The following is a 17,932-nucleotide window of genomic DNA, read 5'->3' on the forward strand; positions in this document are numbered from 1 at the left end:
GTAAGAAAGAATGTTTATTCATGTTATCATTAACAGAATTTAGCTTGATGTAGGTTATACATTTTTTTTTTTCACTAGAGGTCATGCCAGTAGAGTAACATGTGATCAAATCATTGTTTCATTGTTTCTCTAGCTTACTGTTTGTAATGTAATGTCCTGTATATTTGTGTATGCTCCAGATGATGATGATCTTGATATGAAGAATGAACTGTCGGGATATTAAAATAGTTATTAATAACACGGTTGTAAAGTCCATAATTTTTATTTGTGTGTTGAGGCTTAAGTGCTGTGAAGAATTCATCTTAGAGGTTTAATGGAATATTAACATGCCCATAGAGGGCGCACCACCTAGGTAGGACTTTAGTTTCACTTTGTATTGTATTTGTGTGTGTGTTGTTACAAAAAGTTTTCGTAATCCCTGAAGATGTCTCTGTGACGGAGACAAAATATTGGAAGTATTAAAATTAATTTTAATCCTTTCTCAGTGCTGTTAATATCCCATTAAACCTCTAACATGAATTATTCACAACACTTAAGCCTCAACACGTGTATTCTGATCATTCATGGTGATGAAATGGCACGCAAAGCAAAACAATAGTAAGTCGAAACTACGCTTATCGAGGCTATTAAATCGGCTGGCCTTTTTAAAAAGATGTCGGTACTCAAGAGTTATTCCTAACTGTGTTTCGCTTAAAACCAAATTTAAATCTAATAAAGCCCTCTGGATATAAAAACGTGCTAGTCTGGCACTATTACAAGAGCAGATTACTGAAACTTGCGCTAGCCTCGCTATGACAAATGCCACCATTGTCTCATTACAAACAGAGCTCTCTGTTATACTCAATTCTGAACTTTGGTCTATTCTCCTTAGCATCTCAGAAGCTTCCTCTCAAAAGGAATTCCAGAAAATAAAAAATAAGCACATCAAAAAGTTCAGTCACCTTTGCAAATCTAAACTGCTACCTGAAGTTCAACCGCTCCATACAGTAGTCAACCTATCTTCTAAAAGACTTAGCGAAGATGCCGTTAGTGCCCTAAGCCTCGGACACAATTTTGCCATCGCACCTATTGATGTTCCGGTATTGGATATTATGTGCAACATCGAACGCGGAATCTGTCACTTAGCCAATAACATCAGACTTGACGTAGCTAAAATTCTCTCCCGTTCTTCACCTCCTAAAGTTAATTTATCTTCCAGTCACCTCTCTGCCCTCAAAAAATTATGGAAAGAAAAAATTATTGTCATTACCAGAGCTGATAAGGGTAATGCTACTGTTATTCTCAACACCTCAGAATATAATCAGAAAATGGATATTATTCTCCGTGATCGCGCTACCTACATAACACTGGAACACAATCCTACAAAAACTCAAATTAAAAAACCTACTTAAAAAAGTTTCTTCCTGGCCTCCTGACATCACAAAAAAACTCAAACCATTCTGTTCTCGCCCCCCCCCCCCCCCCCCCGGATATACGGTTTACCCAAAATCCACAAACCTAATTCTCCCCTAAGACCTATAGTAGATGCCACCAGTGCACCTTGCTACAAATTATCAAAGCAACTAGCTAACTCTTTGACCTCCCTCACTGGTCTTACCTCATCTTATGTAAAAAACTCCACCCATTTTAAAAACTTAATTGAAAATCTTACTTTAAATAATACAGATATATTGGTCAGCTTTGACATCATCTCTTTATTTACAAATATTCTGCTGATTGACACCTTAACACTCTTAAAAAACGTTTTTACTTCTGATATCTTAGAGCTCTTTTCCTTTGCCATCAACTCTGGTTATTTCTCTTGGAAGAACAAAATCTACAAACAGATAGAGGGAACTGCTATGAGTTCCCCCCCTCTCACCCCCTCTTGCCAATTATTACATGGAAAATTTTGAAAAATGAGCCATTGACTCTTCCCCTCTAAAACCTTCTATCTGGCTAAGATATGTAGATGATGATGTGTTCTCTATTTGGCTTCATGGCCCAGACACATTAGATTCCTTCCTCAGTCACCTTAATAGTCTACATCCAAGAATCCAGTTTATGATGGAAAAGGAAAATAACAATAGTTTACTATTGTTATTTTCTTCCTAGACACCTTAGTAACATGCCTTCCTAATGGTAACCTTTCTTTCTCTGTATATAGAAAACCTACTTATACATGCAGATACATTCACAAACTCTCCCCCCCCCCCCCAGCAATATGGCATTATTAGAACTCTGACCAGTAGTGCCCACAATCTTTGTTCCAGTAAAACTGCCCTTTCAACCGAACTCAAACACATACACACCACCTTCCTTTCCAATGGCTATAATGACTACAGAATTAAAAAAATAATCAAGTCCTTCCCCATTCCCCGACCATCTCTTCAGAAGGACTTCAGAAATGCCATCACCATTCCTTACATCCATGGTGCTTCAGAAAAAATAGCCAGATCATTAAAAAAGTACATCCTCCATACAGCTTTTAAGCCCCACCATAAACTTGCTACCCTTATCCGCTCTGCTAAAGACCAGCTCCCACCTCTTTCAGTGCATGGTGTATATAGAGTACCTTGTTGCTGTAAACATGCCTACTTTGGACAAACAGGCAGGTCAGCATCCATCCAGTTAGAAGAACACAGTTCTTACATTTGCAAATACGATTATGGTCAATCTGGCCTTGCACATGTTTTGAATACATCCCACAGGATCTCCTGGAAAAAAACTACCATGCTCCACCATAGTAAATTCAAAAAAGAAAGACTTCTCTTTGAATCTGCATCTGCACTTAGGAATCAACCTAATTTAAACAAATACGGTTGCATTAAACTTCCCAAAATTTGGGAAACTTTAATTATCAGAGAGATCCCTCTTTACATCCCAAGCCACCTGCAAATGCCCATAGAGGGCGAACCACCTAGATAGGACTTTGGTTTCACTTTGTATTGTATTTTTGTGTGTGTGTGTTGTTACAGAAAGTTTTTGTAATCCCTGAAGATGTCTCTGTGACAGAGACGCAATATGGGAAGTATTAAAATTAGTTTTAATCCTTTCTCAGTGCTGTTAATATTCCATTAAACCTCTAACATGAATCCATAATTTTTAAAATGAATTATCATACCACTCCTTGAACTCATTGACCATTTTTGCTCTAACCACTCTCTCAGGCAATGCATTCCACAGTTCAACCACCCTCCATGCAAAGAAACCACTCCTCACCGTCTTGCTCACAGTTTACTTTCGTAACTTCAAGGGGATGGCCCCTTGTCATCGCTTTTTCCCGGCATTCCTCCAAGTGAAAGAACTCCCCAATGTCTACCTGTAACTGCCTCTCAACAGTTTAAAAGTCTTGATCATATCATCTCTTACCCCTTCTATCCACCAAAATCTGCAGTCCATTCCCTCAGTTGAGCCTCGTAACTGATATTGTACTGTCCTCAAACCATCTTTGTTATTCTCCTCACCCTGTCCACAGTTAATTTATCCCCTTGAAATCCTGTGGTCCAATTTTGAGAACAATAGTCTAAGTGTGGTCTTATCGGGGTCCTGTATAATGGAATGATAACTCTTTTATCTCTGCAGGTCTGTTTCCTTCTCAGTATTGTAGCAATCCTCTGGGTTACCTTCATCTCCTTTGCAATATGCATCCTGAATTTCAGTTTTCTATCAATCATCACTCCAGTATAGACCCTCCAATCGAGTATGCATCCTCCCATCTATGGATCCCAAACTTCAAGACTTTACATTTCATTGAACCGAAATCCCATTCATTTGCCCATCTGTCTAGTTTATTCAAATCCTCTTGCAGAGCTGCCACATCTGCACTATTATTGATAACCCTTCCCAGCTTCACATCATCCGCAAACAACTGAATATCCCCCTGCAATCTGTTGACAATGTCATTGATATAAAGGATGAACATACGGGTCCCAGTACTGAGCCCTGTGAAACCCCACTTGTAATCTTCTGCTTCCTTTATATTGTCCCACCATACACAACTCTCTGATACCTGTGAGACAGCCAATCCTGAATCCATTTGACTAACCCGACATTTTAACCCTTGTGCTGCAACTTGAATATCAGCTTACGTGTGTAGAGACTTAAGTGCTGTGAGGACATCATGTTGGAGGCTTAATGGATTTTTTACAACACTCAAAAAGAATTAAAATAGAATTTAATACTTCCTATATTTCGTCCTAGTCACTAGTACATCTGCGGGGATTACAAAAACAATTCATGTAACATATACACAAATAACAACCAATACTAAGCCCAACCACGTGGGTGACACTAAAGTCCTATCTAGGTAGCGTGCCCTCTAAGGGCAGTAGTAGGTGGCCTGGAATGTAAGGTGGGAACTCTGGTGATGAGTGTTTCCCAAATCTTCGGAAGCTTAATGCAACCGTATTTATTGAGATTTGGTTGGTTTTTGAGAGCTGCTGCTTCTAAGAAAAGTCTCTCTTTCTTGAATTTGCTGTGGTGGAGCATGGTGGTTTTCTTCCATGATACCCTGTGGGTGGTGTCCAAAACATGGTCAGCCAAGCCTGAATGGCCATAGTTGTGTTTGAAGATGTAAGACTTGTGTTCCTCTAGACGGATGGATGCTGATCTGCCTATCTGTCCAAAGTACGCCAGCTTACAGGAACAGGGTACTTTGTAAACTCCAGGCAGAGAGAGAGGAGGGAGCTGATCTTTCGTAGAACGGATAAGGGTAGCAAGTTTGCGGTGGGCTTATATGCTGTGTGTAGGTTGTACTGTTTTAGTATCTTGGCTATTTTTTCGGATGTGCTACGGATGTAGGGTATGGTGATGGCATTTTTAAAATCTTGTTGACGAGATGGACGGGGAATGGGGGAGGAGTTGATTATTTTTTTGATACTGTGATCACTGTAGCCATTGGAGAGGAAAGTGCTGTGTATGTGGTTAAGCTCAGTAGTGAGGGCGGTTCCACTGGAACAAAGATTGTGGGCTCTCTTGGTAAGAGTTTTAATAATGGCATATTGTTGAGAGGGGTGGTGGTGGGAGAGTTTGTGAATGTATCTGCCGGTGTGTGTGGGTTTTCTGTATACGGTGAAAGTAAGTGTATCATTAGGCAGGATAAGCTGTCTAGGAAGGGTAAACAATGTGACTAAGCTGTCTAGGAAGGGTAAACAATTGTTCTTTTCCTTTTCCATAGTGAACTGGATTCTTGGATGTAGACTATTGAGATGACTGAGGAAGGAGTCTAACGTGTCTGGGCCATGAGGCCAAATAGAGAACACATCATCTACATATCTTAGCCAGATAGAAGGTTTGAGTGGGGCTGAGTCTATGGCTCGTTTTTCAAAATCTTCCATATAGAAATTGGAAAGGGGGGGTTAGAGGGGGGAACCCATGGCAGTTCCCTCTATCTGCTTGTAGATTTTTTTGTTCCAAGAGAAATACCCAGAGTTAATGGCAAAGGAAAAGAGATCTAAGATGTCAGAGGGAAAAACATTTTCTAAGAGAGATAAGGTGTCAATTAAGGGAATATTGGTAAACAAAGAGGAGATATCAAAGCTTACCAATATGTCTGTCTTATTCAAGGTTAAATTTTCTGTGAGGGCTTTAAAGTGGGTCGAGTTTTTTATATAGGAAGGGGACCTTCTGGTGAGGGGGACCAGAGAGTTGGCCAGCTGTTTAGATAGTCTATAGCAAGGTGCATTGGTGGCATCTACTTTAAACATTTAATTCTATTAAATGTTACATGATTAAAATGATTAAAAATTACATTAAATTCTATTTTAATTCTTTTTGAGTGTTGTAAAAAATCCATTAAGCCTCCAACATGATGAATATCAGCTTATCATGTGGAACCCTGTCAAACACCTTTGCAAAATCAAAAAAAATGGCAGTATATGCCTTTCCCTCATCAACTGCTCTTGTCATTTTATTATAAAACTCAATCATATTACTAAAGCAAGTACGCCCCTTAACAAAATCCATGTTGATTCTTACAGATAATATTACCTTCATATTCCCAATGCTATATACAGCCGCTCACTAATTTCTACAAGACTTTAACTACTACTGATGATGCACAAACTGGCCTATAATTAGACACTTCCAGTCTGCTACCACCCTTGTGCAGCGGCATTATCTTACCTTCCTTCCATTCGTTTTATCTTTCCCACAGCCAAACTTTTATTGAAGATCCAGGTCAACGGAGCTATTAGTTCTTTAACACATTCTCTCAAAACCCATGGTAAAATACCATCGAGCCCCAGCTTTACTGATATCCAGAGTACTTATTATTTGGAAAACACTCTCCTTTTGCACCTTTAAACCCTGAACCTGCCCTATCACTCTAGTATTAAAACTTTCTCCAGGATGAAGTACTTCAATAAAGTGTTTATTGAACAATTCCACTATGTCCTCTGCATCAGTCACTCTATTCCCATTTTTATCCTGCAACGTCATTCTTCCACAATCATTTCTCCTACTACTGGCCACATAGTTAAAAACTTCCCTAGGATTTTCTTTCCATCTTAGTGCCAGTCTCTTCTGATATTCCAGTTTTGCATTCTCACCATACTGGTTCCTCTCTGACGTGTGTCTTAAATTCTTCATGTATCTGCCCTCCACCCCTTCTCCTCATATCTCTTCCATAATCTCTTTTTCAACTGCAGTTCTTATGTAATATTCTTTGTCATCCACTTTACACCAAATTGTATCCTCTTCTTCGCTTGTAGAATACAGCTTACTGTTGCTGCTAACAAATATTCCTTCACAATTTCCCAAGCACTGATGATATCCCGGCCTTAAAATTCTTACCTGCATGAAACTTCCCCAAGTTGATGTCTAAGACCCAAGGCAGATGAAACGATTGCACTAATTACGTATGTTCACCCAAAGATTGCAGGAATAAGTGAGACATGGTTGCAAGAGGATGACATCCTAACAGGAATAGAGATGGAAGGGTATGATGTGTTTCGTGAGGATAGAAGAGGTAAAAAGGAAGGGGGCCTGCTATTGATGATAGAGAAAGAGTTATGTCCATACAAAGTAGAGATGCAAGACGGAATTAGTGCCAGTGGTTTTGAGGCAGTATGGTGTGAGATAGAGGTGAATGGAATCAAATACTTGATGGGATGTTGCTATAGACCAGGTAATGTGGATGGTGGTGATAATGAGATGTATTGTCAAATTAGCCAAGCAAATAAGAAAAGGGTGATCATTATGGGTGATTTTAATTATGGCAATATAGACTGGAATGATGAGATAACAACTGGAAGTAAAGAAAATGAGTTTCCTGAGTTTTTGAAGGATAACTACCTCAGACAGTATGTAACAGAGGGCACATAAGGATTCAGGGTCTTGGATTTGGTCATCTATTCAGAGGATGTAATTATAAATGTGGTGTCAAATCATCCATCAATTGGTGAGAGTGACCATGAGGTGATTACCTGGGTGGTTGCCAGCAGTGCGAGGATCCCTGTGAGAAAAAGGTATGTGTGTAACTACAAGATGGCTGATTATGAAGAGCTCAGGTGACAGCTTGCGGGTGTAGTGTGGAATGAGGAGTTAGCTGGAAAAGAGATCAATGCAGCTTGGGGGATTTTCAAAAACTATCTAGTAGATGCAATGTCTAAATGTATTCCAATGGTGAGAAGGTTAAATAAGTTAGGTGTGAGATGGATGAATAAAGAGATTAAGCATGCGATACAGAGAAAAAGGGAATTGTGAAGGCAGCATAAGAGAAGTGGAAATAACCAATTTCATGAGGTCTACAAAGACCAGGCAAGGAGGGTGACTTGGTTGGTGAGAGTAGCTAAAGAGAGGTATGAAGAGCATTGAAGCCAAAACTAATCCTAGGGAGTTCTTTCGATATGTAGCCAGCAAAAGAAAGAATGATTATGGAAGGATGAGGTTGATTGGAGAAAATGGTATAAAGACAGCTGTTGCAGAATGTGTGGTGGAGATATTTAATGAGCAGTTCATAAAGATCTTTCAATCTTGTAAATGTGACTTCATGGAGAGAGAGATTGAGAGCAGTTGATGATCGGGTGGACTGACTGTAAGTGAGCAAGAGGTGTTTGGTGGGGGGGGGGTTGAGTAAACTAGATGTAAATAAGGCTGTGGGACTTGATAATATATCACCGTGCATTCTGAAAGAATGAGTCAGGGAGTTGACACCTGCCTTGACATATTTTTTTAATATGAGTCTTGCACTCGGTTGAGTTCGTACGGAGTGGAAGGAGGGCAAGATTGTGCCACTTCATAAAGGAGGTGATCAAACTCAAGCATCAAATTATAGGCCTATCTGTGTGTCAGGTTAAGTTGTTGGAGAAGCTTGTGAGAACTAGGATCCAGAGTTGGGTTGACTACAATGGTATTATCTTTGATGGACAGCATGGATTTGCTAAATGGAGGTTATGTTTTAGTAATCTACTTACTTATTATAATAAAGTGACTGCTTCCTTGGACAGAGGAGAAGGATACATAGTAATATACGTGGATTTCGCAAAGGCTTTTGATAGAGTACCTCATGATAAGTTGACAGTCAAACTAGAGCACATGGGGTTAAATATTAGATTAGTGCATTGGATTGGATTGGAGGCTGGCTATCTAATAGGTATCAACAAGTTGTGTATCGGGGTGCGATATCCAGGAAAAGGAAAGTCTCTAGTGGAGTGCCTCAGGGGTCTGTTTTAGGACTATTACTGTTTAACTTGTATATTAATGATATTAGCAAAGATTTGGATGGAGATATTCAGTTGTTTGCAGATGATGCAAAGTTGGGATGAACCATAAAGAGTAGTGAAGATGTTGTGGCCTTACAAGAAGACTTGAATAAATTGAGTGATTGGGTACGGGAATGGGGACATGAGTTCGATGTTGTAAAATGTAAGGTTTTAAAATTTCGAAAACAAAAATGGGATGCAGAATTTATGCTTGGTGAGGATATATTGTCAGAGTTGGAGGAAATAAGAGATCTGGAGGTGATAGTGGATAAGGATCTAAAATTTAGGGGACGCATTGTCAAAATTGTGAAGACAACACAAAGGCTTCTTGGAATGATGCGGATGTGTAGAAGTAAGGAGATTCTTGTTCCGTTGTATAAAGCTTTGATTAGGCCACACATGGACTATTGTGCCCAGATTTGGTCACCGGGTTTTTAGAAGGATGAAGAGATGTTGGAAAGGGTCCAAAGGCCACTGTCTAAGTTTCTGACCTCTGGAATGTCGAGTATGAGGAAAGATTGAGAAGATGTAATTTGGAGAGCCTGATGGACAGGAGGAATAGGGGAGATATGATAGAGACCTATGAGTTGGTAAGGGGTTGTTATAGGATCAATGGTGGAGAAGTTCTACAGAGAATAGTGGGAGATCAGGGGAGAACCAGAGGTCATCCCTGGAAACTGTATAAAGAGGGTGTGAGTAGGGAAGTGAGAGGCAGGTTTTTTTTTCATGCAGAGTTGTGAATAATTGGAATGCCTTGCCTGAGAGTGTGGTGTCTTCAAGGAGTTTGAGTGTGTTTAAGACACGGTATGATGAGATGTGTGTGTGATAAAAGGACCTCGCAGATGGGTTTTTGACTCCATGAAGTCTTGGGGTAATAATAACAATAATAATAATCACCTGCCTTATAATTCTACATACGTTCCCCTCTCTTTGATACACCTGCATGTCTATTCATCTTCCAAGTCAAAACCACATGGTCACTCTCTCTCCAACTGATGGGAGAGATGTCATTTCACTTAATATCAGCTCTTCTGATGCTATGACCAAATCCAAAACTCTTGAAACTCTTGTTCCCCCTATTACATTTGTCCCTCATGAATTCTAGAAATTCCATCCCCTTATTACTACATGCATTTTCCTCTTCCCAGCTTATACACTTGTAGTTGAAATCTCCCATAACAGTCAATCTTCTTGCACTTGCCAAGCTCAATTTCCTAAACATCTCTTGCTCACTGCACTCTGTGCTACCTGGTTTGTAGCACCACCCCCACTAAATATCCTGTCTTGGCCACTTCTACCTCACACCATATGCTTACAATACCATTAGTGTCACTGCCTTCCAAGCTTCCACTCTTAGAAGACATAAGTCTTCACTTATCATAAGGAGTACTCCACCACCACATTTTACTTTCCTATCCTGCCAAAAAGTGCTGTACCCTGCTACTTCAGTTCTTGCTATTATATCATCATCCTCCTTCAACCTTGTCTAAGAAATGAGAAATCTGGGATTGGTGGTGAACAATGACATGGAGTTCAGGACCATCATGCACATGTTGTGAAGACATCACATCGGATAATGGAAGTGATGCAGAGGACCCTGACAGGCAGAAATAAAGTGGTTATGATGCCATTGTATAAGGCTTTGATCAAGCCTCATAATGATTATTGTGCACAGATTTGAACACTAGGTTTTCATGGTGATGAGGATATGTTAGAAAGGATCTGAAGAAGATTTACAAAAGTGTGCAGTGGTGTTTGGACTGTGGAGTATGTGGACAAATTGTGAGAATGTAAATAGCAAAGTCTTGTAAATAGGAGGATGAGGAGGAGGTATATGATCGAGAAATATAAGCTGATCAGAGGTTGTTATCAGGTTGAAACGGAAGAGATATTTCATAGAATGGGAGAGAGAGAGAGCGCGAGTTAGAACAAGAAGCCATCACTGTAAACTGTATAAGGAGATTGTGAGCTCAGGATTGAGGAGAAAGTCCTTTGAATGGGAGTGATTAGTGAGAAGAATACGTTGCTAGAGTGTGTTGTGAATGTAGATAGGCTGAATCAATTTAAGGTGTGGATGATATTTGTGTAATTGTACCTTCCATGATGAGTCTCTGACTCTTACATGGAAATCAGATGTTAATAATAATAATAATAATAATAATAATAAAACTCTGTGGTATGTGAAGTTGTTCTATAATTCTTTAACTCTATTAGAACAAAACCATGTTGTAGAAATTACATGTTAAATGGGAGTCAGCTGTTCATATAATATCATGCAGCTTGTATCATTGCAGTATGAAAGGTACTGTAAGTGTTTGCATTAAAATAATCCACTTAACTTTGTGTATGCACAAGCTACAAGAACAAGACAGTGTTTCATTACAGTTGATAATATCTTCTGGCTGGTTTAGAATTTAAAATTATACAGAGAATTTGAATTAAGAAGTGATTCATATCTAGAATTTATACAGTATATACAAATATTTCATTGTCTTATTCCTTTGTGCTGATCTAAGTAACCAATCTTTCTCCTTGTAATTGTGACTGTGGATAAATTTGATTAAAATGATACTTTTTCTTCATGCTAATATTTGCTTTTATTACAATATTTTTCAACTTTAGGACTACAAGCAAGACATAGGAAAATTTACCCAGACAACTTTTTTATCAGGTTGTGATACAGTTTTGACTGCAACTACATCAGGTGGTTTCATTGTCTGGGGAAGTTCTCTACCAAAAGGTATTTAATATTCTTATAATAATATGTGATTAATTTTCAGGGTGTTTATGGGTCAAAGCTGTATAACTGACAGGAGACCTCCACATAGCTTTTAAAGGAATTTGAAGAACCGACCAGGGCTTCTGACCTAATGTCCAGTCCCCACCTTATTGTGGTGCTACTTAGCTTTCTACCTGGTTAGTGAATGAACAAGGATGGGCTGGTAATTTTTGATTTAGCCAACCAAATTGTATTCTTATTAGTTTAAAACACAAATAAAATGATAGGATAACATGACGGAATTTCATGCCGGCTGGGGCATTGCCTGGTTAAATGAGGCCTCCGTTGTTTTATGTCTGGGAACAAGGACGACCAGCGAAAAGTCAGCTACTGGAACAAATCCTGAAACACACCACAACTCAACATCACCAGAGTTCAAGATCAGTACTATCAACATAAGAAGCTTGAATGGCAAAGAAATGGAGCTGGCTGATGAGTTGGATAGGTAGTACCAGATTGACATAATAGAGATGACTGAAACAAAAAAAGAAAAAACTGGTGAGATCTTTCTAAGCAATAAATACAAAATGCTATATTCAGACAATAACAACTAAGGAAAAGAAGGAGTAGCTATAGTTTTCAACACTAAATACGAAGCTAATCTTTTTTTGAATGACAGGCAATATCAAATAGAGTGATGTGATCCCACAGAAGGTTCTACTAAGGTAGAAGTGGTGGATTATTTTGAGACTTTAGAGAAAGCAACTGACACAATGAAAAAATAAAAGTTGCCATGTTGGGGATCTGAATAGCAGAGTAGGAAATGATTGTCAGACATACAGAAATATTTTGGGAAAATTTGGAGAAAAGAGCAAAGCTAATAATAATGGCAAATACCTGTTGGATTTCTGCACATGACATGGACTGATTATTACTAACACAATGTTCCAACATAAAAGAAGAGCAGGAGTTCAGGAGTAACACAACATTCCAACATAAAAGAGGAGCCTCTCAGGAGTGAGGAGCAGGTTCTTTGCAGGTAAAGTCATTGGTGAGTGGAATGCATTGCCAGAATGAGTTGTGAATGCATTCACAACACACTCTGGCAATGTATTTTACTCACCATTTGATCAGAGATGCTCAAATATGGAGGTATAAAACTCATGCAGTGGCTGCACTGTGCTGCAGAGGTCAAAAGACTTGGACAGAAGGACAAATTCCAGATGATTTGAGTAGAGCACTCATAGTACCCATAGACAAAAAGGAGAAATAAAACTGAATGTGAGAATTACAGGGCTATTTCACTACTTAATGTTCCTGGTAAGATGTATGAAAGTATGCTTGAGAAACGGTTGAGAAGGATTGTGGAAGAGAAGCTTGGTGAAGAACAAGCTGGATTCAGGCCAAATAGAGACTGTCTGGGTCAGATTTCACTTTACAACAAATAGTTGAGAAATCATGAGAATATAACAAAGTTCTGTATTTAAGTTTTGTAGAAATGCAAAAGGCATATGACAAAGTGCCAAGAGAAAAGCTATTCAAAACACTACGGTTCTATGGTGTCAATGGGGCATTATATCAAGCAATACATGGTCTTTATTTGAGTTGTAAGTCAGCAGTTAGAATTGAAGAAAGTACAGGAAGATTGTTTGACGTCAAATCTGGTGTCAGACAAGGATATACATTATCCCCCTGTGTTGCTCATTATCTATATGGATTGCAGTATGAAGAAAAGTGGTATTAAACTTGTTACGGAGTGGAAGGAAGGCAAAGTAGTTCCTTTGCATAAAGCTTGCTCTAAAACTGTGGTAGTTAATTACAGACCAATCACCATCTCGGAGTAGGGGTAAAAGTATTGGAAAAGTTGGTTAAAGACAAAATTCAAGAATGGGTGGATCAGGATATGATACTCTATAGGGGCCAACATGGTTTTGTTAAAGGTCGATCCTGCCTTAGCAATTTATTAGCTTTTTATAATAGAATGACATCTGAGTTGGACAAAGGAAATGGCTACACAGTGGTACTTATGAATTTTGCTAAGACTTTTGACAGAGTACCCCATGGAATACTGTTGCGCAAATTGGAGCAGATGGGGATGGATACTAAACTGGTGATATGGATAGGAGAATGACTCAGGGAGAGATAACAGAAGGTGGTGTATGGAGGAGCAGAGTCCAGAATGAGGCAGTGACCAGTGGTGTGCCTCAGGGCTCTTTGCTTGGGCCATTGTTGTTTAATTTGTACATAAATGATATAGGAAATGGCTTAAAGGGAGATATTCAGTTGTTTGCTGATGATGCAAAGTTGTGTAGCACAATAAAAAATGAAGCTGATGTTGAGAATTTGCAGGATGATTTAAATAAGCTGGCAAAATGGGCAGAAGGAAATGGATGTCAGTTCAATGTGGAAAAGTGTAAAGTTATGCATTTTGGGATTAAAAGATTACCAGCTGTGTACTACACTGATGTAATGGTACTCCAAGAAATTGATGAGGCTATGGACTTAGGGGTGTTGGTAGATAGGGAGATGAAGTTCAGGGAACACATTGCTAAGGTGTCCAAGATTGCACTTAGGATTACTTGGTTATTGAGGAACACACTAACATCCAGAGATAAAGAGGTTATTATTCCCCTTTATAAAGGGTTGATACTTCCACATTTGGATTACTGTGCTCAGATCTGTTCACCTGGATTTCTTGGAGAAGAGGAGAGTGACTAAGTTGGTAAGTGATGTAAAAAATGCTCCCTACATTGATAGATTGAGAACTTGTGGATTGCAGAGGTTGGTTGATAGGTGGAGAAGAGGGTATATGATAGAAACATTTAAATTACTTAAAGATTTTTATAAGATTGATGCAGGGGAAATGTTTCAGATGTGTGATAGTGATGGAAGAACAAGTGGTCATCCCTGGAAATTAAGGAAAAGTGTGTTTAACAAGGATGTACATTTTTCCCTGTGTTGATCATTATCTATATGGATTGCAGTGTGAAGAAAAGCCTCATGTGAGAATGAGGTTTTCACCTGGAGGGTGGTGAATGAGTGGAATGTATTGCCTTGACTCAGTTGTGAGTTTTTCGTCTGTAAATGAATTCAAGAACAGATATGATAGATATTGTTTTGATAGTTTGGGTGTCCCCCGATGAGTCTACTGACTCCATGGAGATACCCGTAATAATAATGATAATAATAATATCAAAATTGGAGATGTTAATCTTAGCTCTTTACTTTATGCAGATGATGTTATGCTTTTAAATAAATCCAGTACAAGTCTGCAAGATTCTCTGACTAAATTGAATAACTGTTGTAATAAATTTGATATGAAAATCAGCAAAAGCACGACAAATAAGTCTTGATAGATAATAGATTGATTTGCAGGAAAATATGCAGTAACATTGAACATATCAAAGGAATCATGAATGGAGAAGCTATAAAACATTTCAGCTATGTAGGTATAATTTGTAGTTATGATGGTAAATTAAATATGGAAATAAACAACAGTATCAACAAATGACTATGGTAGAAAGTCAACTGAATAAATTTATATGGAATAAGAGAGAAATTAGTCAAAACACTAAATTAGCTGTATAATTTATAGTGTACAGGTCAATTTTAACTTATGGATCTGAGAATTAGAAATAAAACACTTAACCAAAGACCAGAGACCACAGATATGACAGTTCTAAAAAAGATTTGGGGCATGAACTGATGGCATCAATGACAGTACCATGATAAAAGCGAGGATATTATTAAAGAACTTGACATTGTTATCATCCAGGAATGTGCTAGCAGAGCTAATCTCAGGTGGTATGGTCACTTAAATAAAATGGGAGAGGAATGATTACCAAAGCAAGTGTTCTCTGCCAGGTTGGCAGTACAAAGACACAGAGGAAGACCAAGATAGAGGTGAAATGTAAGACAGAAATGTAAGAGCTGACAATTGGAGTCTTGACAGATAATAGATTGATTTGGAGGAAAATTGTTGATTGGTAGTTAGTAATGATGTCTTCATGTAGTACTATCATAATATCCTGTACACCTCTTGAGAGTACATGGCAGGAATTTGATGATTATTAATCTATAAAAACACTTGACTAAATTGGGAAATTGTGAAGGAATATTTGTTAGCAGTGTGTAATATGTGGCCTCCCTCGATTAGTCTCTGACTACCTGGAGGTCTCTCTTAATAATAATAATTACCTTCATAAAAATAAGGAATTAGTTGATGCAGTGTTTATATCCACTTACATATTTAATTAAAGTATTTCTCTGGAGATTTGGGACATCACAGAAATATAATTCCAAGATTGATGATATTTGGTTTGTATTTTATTTTATTTTTATTTTTTTTGCACATTAAATTCTATATAAGTGTAAATTTTCATTTAATCATATCTTGTTAACATTGTGCCCAGATTGGGTCACCTGCTTTTCAGAAGGATGAAGAGATGTTGAAAAGGGTCTGGAGGCGACTGACTAAGGTAGTTTCTAACCTCTGGAATGTCGAGTATGAGGAAAGATTGAGAAGATGCAACTTGCAGAGTCTGGTGAACAGGAGGAAGAGGGGAGATATGATAGAGACCTACAAGTTATTAAGGGGCTGTTATAGGATCAATGCTGGAGAGGTTCTACAGAAAATAGTGGGAGATAAGGGAAGAACCAGAGGTCATCCCTGGAAACTGTATAAAGCGGATGTGAGTAGGCAGTGAGAAGCAGGTTTTTTTTTTTTTTTTTTCATGCACAGTTGTGAATGATTGGAATGCCTTGCCTTGAGAGTGTGGTGTTTGCAGAGAATTTGAGTGTGTTTAAAGCATGGTATGATGAGCTGAGTGTATGATAAAAGGACCACCTAGATGAGTCTTTGACTCCATGGGGTCTTGAGTAATAATAATAATAATAGGCCAGTGGCCTCTTCAGTTAACTAACATGGCATTTAAAACTAATTAGATGTTAATTGGGCATATAATCATGTGGGAAGTGAAGAGCTTCTGGAGGGATACAGTTTGTGTTCTCTATATGAGCGAACAGAGGGAAAGTGATGACTTTGACAAGCATGAATGATCCAGTAGTTGAAGAGCTTGGTAATGTGAAAAGATATGAAACATACAGGAGTAACAAAGAGATGGGAACATATGTGGAATTATAAGGCAGGTGACTATAATAGTCTTAGACGTCAACTTGGGGAAGTTTCGTGGTGGGAGGAATTGAAAGGACGGAATATATCATTAGTGCTTGGGAAAATGTGAAGGAATATTTGTTAGCAGCAATAGTAGGTTGTATTCCACGAGAAGAAAAGGACACAATTTGGAGTAAAGTGGATGACAAACAATATTAAACAGGAATTGCATGCAAAAAAGAGGCTATGGAAGAGATATAAGGAGACACGTGAAGAGAAGATGCATGAAGAATATAAGACACAGGCCAGAATAGTGACTAGTATGGTGAGGAAGGCGAATCTGGAATATGAGAAGTGATTGGCGCTAAGATTCCAAGAAAATCCTAGGGAATTTTTTAGCTATGTGGCCAGTAGGAGGAGAAATTATTGTAGAAGAATGACATTGTTGGATAAAAATGGGAATGGAGTGACTGATGCAGAGAACATAATGGAATTATTCAATGAACACTTTATTGGAGTATTTCATCCTGGAGGAGTAAATTTTAATACTAGAGGGATAGGGCAGGTTCGAGGTTTAGAGATGCAGGAGGACAGTGTGTTCCAAATACTGAGTACATGGATGTCAGTAAAGCTATAGTACTGGATGGTATTTCACCACAGGTTTTGAGAGAATGTGCTAAAGAACTGACAGAGCTTTTGACTTGGCATTTCAATGAAAGTTTGGCTGCGGGAAATGTGCCCAGGGAATGGAAGGATGGTAAGATAGTGCCATTGCATAAGGGTGGTAGCAGACTGGAAGTGTCTAATTATTGAACAGTTTGTGTGTCATCAGTAGTTGTTAAGATCTTGGAGAAATTAGTGAGGGACTGTATACAATCATACCCCGAAGTTACACGGTAGGTGGGACAAACAAAAAGTGCATAAGTCGAATTCGCGTAACTCGGGGTATAATTTTGTATGTAATTTTTATATACAAACATACAATTGGGACCAAAGGTTTACAAAAACACCTATATTTTTTAAGAAATATAATCATAATTGTAGTCCTTCATACATAAAAAAAAGAAAGTTATTTCAATGTTATTGGTTTCATGAAATCTAATAGATTCGTCTAACGGCATAATGTCTTTTTCTTGTCACGCAAAATTACTTCATAGCAAGCTAATGATTTTTTTTATTCCTTGCCTTGTGGCTACAATTCATTTCTCATTAGAATCTATGTCCTCCAAAATCTGGAAACCTTTCTTTTATGATTGTCCTTACTGTGGAATCCTGTAGATCGAACTTCTTTGCTAGCTCACACATTTTCATTCCACCTTCAAAATACTTAATGATGTTGAGTTTTGCTTCTAAAGTCAATGTTTTTCTTTTCTTGCTAGCTGTAGAAGAATTAGACTTGCTTCTTCTGGACAACTT

At 38.3% G+C, this 17,932-nt stretch overlaps 1 protein-coding gene across 1 annotated transcript in view; it reads left to right on the top strand.

Annotated features, from left to right (window-relative positions):
* LOC150107842 (cilia- and flagella-associated protein 251-like) overlaps nucleotides 1-17,932 on the top strand; it is a 619,793-nt gene that overhangs the window by 273,588 nt on the left and 328,273 nt on the right. Inside the window, exon 10 of the mRNA XM_090392197.1 lies at nucleotides 11,307-11,424. Coding sequence (XP_090248323.1) covers nucleotides 11,307-11,424 — 118 coding nt within the window. The remainder of the gene's footprint in view (nucleotides 1-11,306; nucleotides 11,425-17,932) is intronic.

Source organism: Typopeltis vanoorti, chromosome 4, assembly GCF_054136105.1.
Source record: "Typopeltis vanoorti isolate ZY-2024b chromosome 4, IOZ_Tvanoo_1.0, whole genome shotgun sequence".
NCBI lineage: Eukaryota > Metazoa > Arthropoda > Arachnida > Uropygi > Thelyphonidae > Typopeltis > Typopeltis vanoorti.